The 9,812-nt window shown below is 32.7% G+C and overlaps 2 protein-coding genes across 2 annotated transcripts in view; one reads left to right on the top strand and one right to left on the bottom strand.

Annotated features, from left to right (window-relative positions):
* LOC119610788 (major royal jelly protein 1) overlaps positions 1-9,787 on the bottom strand; it is a 72,994-nt gene extending 63,207 nt beyond the window's left edge. Inside the window, exon 1 of the mRNA XM_037966136.1 lies at positions 9,595-9,787. The gene's annotated coding sequence lies outside the window, so the exon portion shown is untranslated. The remainder of the gene's footprint in view (positions 1-9,594) is intronic.
* On the top strand, positions 3,089-5,760 carry LOC119610790 (actin-87E). The gene is made up of 2 exons (XM_037966137.1): positions 3,089-3,249; positions 4,321-5,760. The coding sequence occupies exon 2, from the start codon at positions 4,342-4,344 to the stop codon at positions 5,470-5,472; it is 1,131 nt and encodes a 376-aa protein (XP_037822065.1). The 5' UTR covers positions 3,089-3,249; positions 4,321-4,341; the 3' UTR covers positions 5,473-5,760.
* Positions 9,788-9,812: the final 25 nt, after the last annotated feature.

Raw genomic sequence — 9,812 nt, 5'->3', positions numbered from 1 at the left:
AATACATTAGGAGTCAATAGCAGGTTACAATTTGCTTCATAACGCTATTAAAAGTTAAATTCCAATAGTTATTATCGCTTAACGACGAGAGTGACCTAAGATTACTAACTGGACTTTATACCGGACACTGTGGTCTTAGATCCCACATTCTTGGCAACAATCAGACGATGTTATACAGATTCTGTGAACTACAGGGTGAAACCTTCGAACATGTACTTAGTGACTGTCAGCCAGAGCGAGGAGGCACATTTTTATCACCTAATGAAATATTTAATCTCTCACGGACTGGAACATTAAGATTCAAACGACAACTGCAACTCTAATGGTAAACCAAATGACTGCAGAAATGATATTAATTCAGGTTGCTGTGCTATGTAAATTCCAAAGGTATTATCGCTTAACGACGAGAGTGACCTAAAATTACTAAGGACTTTATACCGGATATCACCAGAACATTCTAGGCAACAATTAGGGTGAAACCTCTAAACATGTACTTAGTGACTGTCAGCCACTATGGCTTCTTAGAGCGAGTATTCAGGGAGGTCTAATCAAATATTTAATCTCTCAAGAACTAGAACATTAAGATTCAAACGAGAACTTAACCTTCAATGGTAAACCAAAGGTCTGCAAAAAATAACTTAATTAAGGTTGCATTGCTGTATGAACCCCCCTCTATAAACAATGTACTGTTCATACTTTTACAAACATTCCTATAGAAAATCCCAATCGATTACTAACGGGACTTTTACCGTACATTGTGGACTTAGATATCACCAGCACATTCTTAACAGTAGACGATGTTCTTTCTACTGATTCTATGAACTGCAGGCTGAATCCGCCGATTATGTACTTAGTGAAAGTCAGCCACTATGGCCTCTTAGAGTATTCGGAAAGGCGCATTTTTATCGCCTAATGAAATATTTAATCTCTAATCGACTAGAACATTAAGATTCAAACGGGGACTTAACCTAAAATGGCAAACCAAAGAGCTGCAAAAAAGATTTTAACCCCGCTATATCAAATATGTAAATAAAGCCGATTTCGTCCATCGATCAATCCAATCAATCCTCTTGACATTTAAACCCACAATTTATATGATTCCTAATCTAAAGTCTTGAAAGTAAAAACATTAATGAATTTTTCAAATAAGGGTCATCTATAAAGCCCATAAATTAGTTTTCGAAAAATGCATTTATGTAGAATATTTTCTTTACATTTTATAAATGATTTATTAACCAAGTCCCATATATCTTTATGTTCCAATCCTTGAATCTTTCTATTAGACAATAAAAATCAGTCGATAATTGTCGGAAATATGTACATATATAATAATACATCCGAATTTCAAATGTTGACATGGAAAATTTTAGCCTCTAGTTCATCCCAATTGGAACCTATAGTGCTAACAGCATACATGCATACACACTTACGGACGTACATATTTTTTTGTATCAGAATCCTATAAGAACCAAGAAATTAATGTACTTACTGAGTCCACGATAAAAAATACATACTATATATATTAACATGTTACTAACTTATAGAAAGCTAAATTTTTTGAGATAGGGAAGTATTAGTTTGTCAGAAGATTTCTGATTATAATCCAGAGGAATGATCTTTTAAAATCAATCACTAAATTTGAATGTCCGTCCATTGAAAAACAATTTAATGAGAAGCATTTAACAAAGAAGCCAAGATTATGTTAGGTTTTAGAACCGTTAAACTGACTCACTTGGATCCAGAATAGGTCCTGTTGTGTTACCCTTACAGATCAAAACCTCGAACAAAGAAGCCGAGTATGTTAATGACTTAGTCAAACATTTAAAAATTTGCTTTATTATTAATTGTTTGTGTGCAATACGAAAACCAAATGCTCTCGCGGGACCAATAAATTTATTCATAGGACTTTTAGAGTCTATAATAAGTTACTTTGTTAGAACAGGATCCTTAAAGGGATATTTTTACTTAACTCAACTGCTCAGTAGTTTCAAATTTATCCATATTCAAATATACTTTAATGAACCTTAATATAATTAAACAAAAATAATTCAAATATTTCGAATTTCTTGCTTTTTGCTTGATCTATTTACATTTAAGAAATGAACACAAAAATTTATATTTAAAAAAAAAATTTTTTTAGTCAATAAATTTATATAAAAAACTAGTTAAAAATTTTGCAAATCAACAATAAAAGTAACTTTTTCAATTTATAACCCAAAATATTTTTGTAAAATATTTTAAATTAAAAATTAAATATTTCCAATTTTTGTTATTTTTGCTTATAAATTTTGTTTTTTTTTTCAATTTCTTGCTACTTGGCCGATTTATTTAAATTTAATTTTCAAATTAAGAAAAAAAATCGTTTCAGTTTTTTTTTGTTTCGCTTCTGTTTATAAATTTCCACCCAATCCATGTATGGGTTGTGATTCCACCAAGATGATTTTGAAAATATGTATGAATAAAAAAAAAACAGATGAAATACTGGTACTTTTTGTGGTGTATAGAGACACAGAAGAAGAAAATTGTTTATAGATTTTCTACAGAGAGAAAGAAATGAAAACAAAAATTTATAAATATTCAAATGAAAAATGTTTTGGTAAATGTTGCCACAAAACTGCTCCCTTGACCCCCTGTACCTTTTTGCTATATGTAGCTGATCGTTTAATATTTACACAAACAATAATTTAAGCAAGAAATATGTATATTTTTGAAATGAAAACAAAATACTTCCAAATGCAACTGTATGTATGTATGGGATTCAAAAACATCTAAAACACACATGGAGGATATAAACAAAAATTAGACAAATCTAAAGAGAGAGAAAGAAATTTTCAATATATTTTTAAAATTTTCACACTAATAGAGAGTATCTCAGCTGCTAAGAGAGATAGCAGCTGAGAGAGATTTTCTTAATGATTTCAAAATTGTTTTGTTTATTTGTTCTTGTATTTTGATGAAAAAATATTGAAATATTTTCGTTTGTGTTTATGAAATTTCCCCTTTAGCTATGCAACGCCTGCGCTTTTTTTCCTATACATGTGTGTATTGATCGTATTTTCTTAAATGTATAGGTGTAAGTGCGTGTCTTGTGCATTGGTAGTGGTATTGAAAACTATATGTTTTAAATCGTTCATATATGCAGATTCCAACGTCTGGTATAAATAATAGTACAACAGAATCCAGCAGGCACTCGCAGTTCTACAGCGAAAGTGTTGATATAGTCTCTTAGTTTTTCTTTTTGTTGAAACGGTTAGTATTCAAAAAAAATATATATCTGAATATCAGTAAATATAAAGTGATTAAATACATATATTTTCAATATAAAAAAGTTTTTGAAAAAATATCTATTGATTATCCAAGAAAAAAGTGTTAAGAAATAAAAATTAAAGTGAATATTTGCCAAACTACAAGGATTACCACACAAAGTTTTGGAATATAGACACGAAATCTACTCAAATTAAATGGATTATCTAATAAATATTGAATTCAAATCATCAATATTGGAATTATATAAAAAATTGTTTCAAATTTATGAAATTAATTGAAAAAATTTTAAACTTCAAAAATATAGTGCTTCGACATTTTTTCATAAAGAAAAAGTTATTAAATTTCAATATTTTCTTCAATTTTGAAAAAAATTAGTTTCAAAATTTAATAAAACTAAAAACAAAAAAAAATGAAATTTGATATTTTACTTCAAAATTTTATCAAAATCAGTTTGATTTAATTAAAAATATTTTCTTATATAAGTGTTTGATTTAGAATATTTCATATTGAAATATGATACTTTATGAATTGAAATTTGCATAAGAAATATAGATATTTTTAAAATACGTTACGCCATTGCAATCAACTTCTTTCAATCTTCCAAAATTTCAATGAAAAAATCGAATTTAATTCAAAATCCAAAAATTTAAATAAAATATTGATTTGAATAAAATATTTATATATAAATCATAAGTTTGAGAAAATACCGTTATATTCCAAGATTATAAAATTTGTCAACAGTTAAACGATTTGAAAAATTCAAAATTCTTCAAGCTTAACCTCAAATTTTGTCGAATTTAATTTAAAAAAAAATTTATACAAATTAAAATATTTTGAGTATACGTGAAAATACTTCCAAAAATAGATTTTAGACAAAATCTAAAATATCAAATTTGAAAAAAAAAATTCAATACAACAATTTCGCACTAACTGTTGCACAAATTTTCACTTAATTTTTATTCTTCCTACGCACTCATTTTCTTAAACAAAAAAAAATTCGACGCGAAAAAATATTAATTTTCCTCCCGTTTTTTTCCCCACTCACCATTACAGTAACAACACAAAAACTCCAAAATGTGTGATGATGAAGTTGCTGCTTTAGTCGTTGACAACGGTTCCGGTATGTGCAAGGCTGGTTTCGCCGGTGATGATGCTCCCCGTGCCGTCTTCCCCTCCATTGTAGGTCGTCCCCGCCATCAAGGTGTCATGGTCGGTATGGGCCAAAAGGACTCTTATGTCGGCGATGAAGCCCAATCCAAGAGAGGTATCTTGACCCTTAAGTACCCCATTGAACACGGTATCATCACCAACTGGGATGATATGGAAAAGATCTGGCATCACACTTTCTACAACGAATTGCGTGTCGCTCCTGAAGAGCACCCCGTCTTGTTGACTGAAGCCCCCTTGAACCCCAAGGCTAACCGTGAGAAGATGACCCAAATCATGTTTGAAACCTTCAACGCCCCCGCCATGTATGTTGCCATCCAAGCCGTACTCTCCTTGTACGCTTCCGGTCGTACCACTGGTATCGTTTTGGATTCTGGTGATGGTGTCTCCCACACCGTCCCCATCTATGAAGGTTATGCCTTGCCCCACGCCATCCTCCGTTTGGATTTGGCTGGTCGCGATTTGACCGACTACTTGATGAAGATCTTGACTGAACGTGGCTACTCTTTCACCACCACCGCTGAACGTGAAATCGTTCGTGATATCAAGGAAAAATTGTGCTATGTTGCCTTGGACTTCGAACAAGAAATGGCCACCGCTGCCGCCTCCACCTCCTTGGAGAAATCTTATGAACTTCCCGACGGTCAAGTCATCACCATCGGTAATGAACGTTTCCGTTGCCCCGAATCCCTCTTCCAACCCTCATTCTTGGGTATGGAATCTTGCGGTATCCACGAAACCGTCTACAACTCCATCATGAAGTGTGACGTAGATATCCGTAAGGACTTGTACGCCAACATTGTCATGTCTGGTGGCACCACCATGTACCCCGGTATTGCCGATCGCATGCAAAAGGAAATCACTGCCTTGGCCCCATCCACCATCAAGATCAAGATCATTGCCCCACCAGAACGCAAATACTCCGTCTGGATCGGTGGTTCCATCTTGGCCTCCCTCTCCACCTTCCAACAGATGTGGATCTCCAAGCAAGAATACGACGAATCCGGCCCCGGCATTGTCCACCGCAAGTGCTTCTAAGCGACACGCCCAGCTGCATTCAACGGCAACGTTTGTCACTCATCCTGACACTCACTGTCGTGCCATCAAACAACAAACTTACTTTTTTCATTTTAATTTTAAACATTTTATTATAATTTTTCTTTTTAATTATTATATGTTATTATTATAATCATTTAAGTTTAAACTCAAAACAATGGAAAACTATTTATACATACATGGACTTGATAATGAAGATGAAGAAGAAAATATTGTAAATTTTAGAACTATACGAGATAAATAAATAAAACAAAAAAATACAAAGATAAATTGAGAGATAAAAACAATGTTAAATAAATATCAACACCTTGAAAAAATATCTTAAAAAACATAACGAAAAAAAGTTTAAATTTATTCCTAAAAGAAAAACAAGCCACAAATTTCTTACAGTGTAGTTACTTTCAATACAAGGGGGGTAAAAAATGCAGCCACAAAACATTTACTTTAAAATATTCTAAAAATAATGTAACAACAACGAAAACATAATCTTGTAAGGAGTATTTCCAAATCCATAAAAAAAACAAACAACATAATGTGTTAAGCAGATGTTGGGCTCTTGTGACCCCCCTCCAACATCAATGCTGGGAGTCACAGTCAAGTGTATTGCACAGATACAGAGAAACACTAAAATATCTTTGTTATACACTCTTTTTAACAAAGTGCACTTTGGTATAATTTAGTCATTCAAATGCTAATACACTGAATATTGATTCCAATATATTTTAAATCTTACGATATACATTCATTTGTCCGTCCCTGATAAAGATAAATAGCATTTCCTTTAAGAAAAACATACACACAAGAAAAACAAGCAGCTGTAAAAACAGCAAAACTATTTAATGGTGAGTGCACAAGAAGTTCCACTTCCTAGGTTTCACCTTCCGTTGGTTTTTCTTTTTGTTTTTCAAGTAACCCCACATAAGAGATGATAAACTAGGGAGAATATGTTTATTTTAACCAGATGATATGCCTGCAACCCACACACAAGAAAACGTATTCTCAAGTGTCTAGAGGGAGCAAATAAATGAAATGAACTCGTCGTACTCGCATATAAACAAAATACATATGTTATCGTATGGATTTTTTCAAATAAAATTTCTAAAAATATTTTTTGATCTCATCCATCTCATCTAAATTGTTGCTGTTGTTGCATGAATAGATGGATACATAATAAACGATAATTAATATTGAAAAAATAGAATTTTGTTTTTTGGTATGAAAATACATACATATTGTGTGTATTTGAACATAATATACTAAACTCACTCATTCATTTAGGCAGTCTATAATATTTGTTTAGTTATTTTGATCATTTTTTTCGTTAATTTATTTAGTATTTAAATTAAATGGATTATTTTCATTAATTGTTATGTTTTAAAGAAAAATTTCCTTAAAAGGCGTGTTAATATGTCGTAATTAAAATTGCACTGCAATAATGAAAGGAAATAGAAATAATGTTCTATTATGTGTCCCAATATCGCAATGTGAAGGCCAATAAATTTATTAAAAAGATTTTTTCAACAATTTTAAATATCCTATCTAGTTCAGTTCTCGTTCAGTTCTCGTTCAGTTCTAGTTCAGTTCTAGTTCAGTTCTAGTTCAGTTCTAGTTCAGTTCTAGTTCAATTTCTAGTTCAGTTCTAGTTCAGTTCTAGTTCAGTTCTAGTTCAGTTCTAGTTCAGTTCTAGTTCAGTTCTAGTTCAGTTCTAGTTCAGTTCTAGTTCAGTTCTAGTTCAGTTCTAGTTCAGTTCTAGTTCAGTTCTAGTTCAGTTCTAGTTCAGTTCTAGTTCAGTCTAGTTCAGTTCTAGTTCAGTTCTAGTTCAGTTCTAGTTCAGTTCTAGTTCAGTTCTAGTTCAGTTCTAGTTCAGTTCTAGTTCAGTTCTAGTTCAGTTCTAGTTCAGTTCTAGTTCAGTTCTAGTTCAGTTTCTAGTTCAGTTCTAGTTCAGTTTCTAGTTCAGTTCTAGTTCAGTTCTAGTTCAGTTCTAGTTCAGTTCTAGTTCAGTTCTAGTTCAGTTCTAGTCAGTTCTAGTTCAGTTCTAGTCAGTTCTAGTTCAGTTCTAGTTCAGTTCTAGTTCAGTTCTAGTTCAGTTCTAGTCAGTATAGTTCAGTTCTAGTTCAGTTCTAGTTCAGAAGTTCTAGTTCAGTTCTAGTTCAGTTCTTCTAGTTCCAGTTCTAGTTCAGTTCTAGTTCAGTTCTAGTTCAGTTCTAGTTCAGTTCTAGTTCAGTTCTAGTGTCAGTTCTAGTTCAGTTTCTAGGTTCAGTTTCTAGTTCAGTTCTAGTTCAGTTTCTAGTTCAGTTTCTAGTTCAGTTTTCTAGTTCAGTTCTAGTTCAGTTCTAGTTCCAGTTCTAGTTCAGTTCTAGTTCAGTTCTAGTTCAGTTCTAGTTCAGTTCTAGTTCAGTTCTAGTTCAGTTCTAGTTCAGTTCTAGTTCAGTTCTAGTTCAGTTCTAGTTCAGTTCTAGTTCAGTTCTAGTTCAGTTCTAGTTCAGTTCTAGTTCAGTTCTAGTTCAGTTCTAGTTCAGTTCTAGTTCAGTCTAGTTCAGTTCTAGTTCAGTTCTAGTTCAGTTCTAGTTCAGTTCTAGTTCAGTTCTAGTTCAGTTCTAGTTCAGGTTCAGTTAGTCAGTTCTAGTTCAGTTCTAGTTCAGTTCTAGTTCAGTTCTAGTTCAGTTCTAGTTCAGTCTAGTCAGTTCTAGTTCAGTTCTAGTTCAGTTCTGTCAGTTCTAGTTCAGTTCTAGTTCAGTTCTAGTTCAGTTCTAGTTCAGTCTAGTTCAGTTCTAGTTCAGTTCTAGTTCAGTTCTAGTTCAGTTCTAGTTCAGTTCTAGTTCAGTTCTAGTTCAGTTCTAGTTCAGTTCTGTTCAGTTTTCTAGTTCAGTTCTAGTTCAGTTCTAGTTCAGTTCTAGTTCAGTTCTAGTTCAGTTCTAGTTCAGTTCTAGTTCAGTTCTAGTTCAGTTCTAGTTCAGTTCTAGTTCAGTTCTAGTTCAGTTCTAGTTCAGTTCTAGTTCAGTTCTAGTTCAGTTCTAGTTCAGTTCTAGTTCAGTTCTAGTTCAGTTCTAGTTCAGTTCTAGTTCAGTTCTAGTTCAGTTCTAGTTCAGTTCTAGTTCAGTTCTAGTTCAGTTCTAGTTCAGTTCTAGTTCAGTTCTAGTTCAGTTCTAGTTCAGTTCTAGTTCAGTTCTAGTTCAGTTCTAGTTCAGTTCTAGTTCAGTTCTAGTTCAGTTCTAGTTCAGTTCTAGTTCAGTTCTAGTTCAGTTCTAGTTCAGTTCTAGTTCAGTTCTAGTTCAGTTCTAGTTCAGTTCTAGTTCAGTTCTAGTTCAGTTCTAGTTCAGTTCTAGTTCAGTTCTAGTTCAGTTCTAGTTCAGTTCTAGTTCAGTTCTAGTTCAGTTCTAGTTCAGTTCTAGTTCAGTTCTAGTTCAGTTCTAGTTCAGTTCTAGTTCAGTTCTAGTTCAGTTCTAGTTCAGTTCTAGTTCAGTTCTAGTTCAGTTCTAGTTCAGTTCTAGTTCAGTTCTAGTTCAGTTCTAGTTCAGTTCTAGTTCTAGTCAGTTCTAGTTCAGTTCTAGTTCAGTTCTAGTTCAGTTCTAGTTCAGTTCTAGTTCAGTTCTAGTTCAGTTTCTAGTTCAGTTCTAGTCAGTTCTAGTTCAGTTCTAGTTCAGTTCTAGTTCAGTTCTAGTTCAGTTCTAGTTCAGTTCTAGTTCAGTTCTAGTTCAGTTCTAGTTCAGTTCTAGTTTCAGTTCTAGTTCAGTTCTAGTTTCAGTTCTAGTTCAGTTCTAGTTCAGTTCTAGTTCAGTTCTAGTTCAGTTCTAGTTCAGTTCTAGTTCAGTTCTAGTTCAGTTCTAGTTCATTTCTAGTTCAGTTCTAGTTCAGTTCTAGTTCAGTTCTAGTTCAGTTCTAGTTCAGTTCTAGTCAGTTCTAGTTCAGTTTAGTTCAGTTCTAGTTCAGTTCTAGTTCAGTTCTCGTTCAGTTCTAGTTCTAGTTCAGTTCTAGTTCAGTTCTAGTCAGTTCTAGTTCTAGTTCAGTTCTGGTTCAGTTCTAGTTCAGTTCTAGTTCAGTTCTAATATTCTAATAACATGGTTATATTCGAATTAGTTATAGTAATTTATAAAAACAACTTACCAAAACTTTTATAATGACTTGATTTGTATTGAATGATTATTCTATAATTGGAATCTTGAACTCTGCGCAGTATAATAAAATAGTATGGACTTGAAATGATTTGTTTTTAAATCTTGAATTAGGAATCTTGAAATGTTTGTTATGGGCAACTTGCTATACAAACTTAATTATCCACCACACCAAGTTGAAAATTTATACTACGAGATAGATAAATTTTA

Source organism: Lucilia sericata, unplaced genomic scaffold, assembly GCF_015586225.1.
Source record: "Lucilia sericata isolate MDLA Ls3-8-SP2 unplaced genomic scaffold, ASM1558622v1 Contig001278F_arrow, whole genome shotgun sequence".
Classification (NCBI taxonomy): domain Eukaryota; kingdom Metazoa; phylum Arthropoda; class Insecta; order Diptera; family Calliphoridae; genus Lucilia; species Lucilia sericata.
Note: the sequence above shows the minus strand (reverse complement) of the source record. Positions and strands in the feature narration are given on the sequence as shown.

Bases quoted from the DNA above. Each gene is read 5' to 3' on its own strand.
- LOC119610790 (XM_037966137.1), top strand. From the start codon at position 4,342: ATGTGTGATGATGAAGTTGCTGCTTTAGTCGTTGACAACGGTTCCGGT.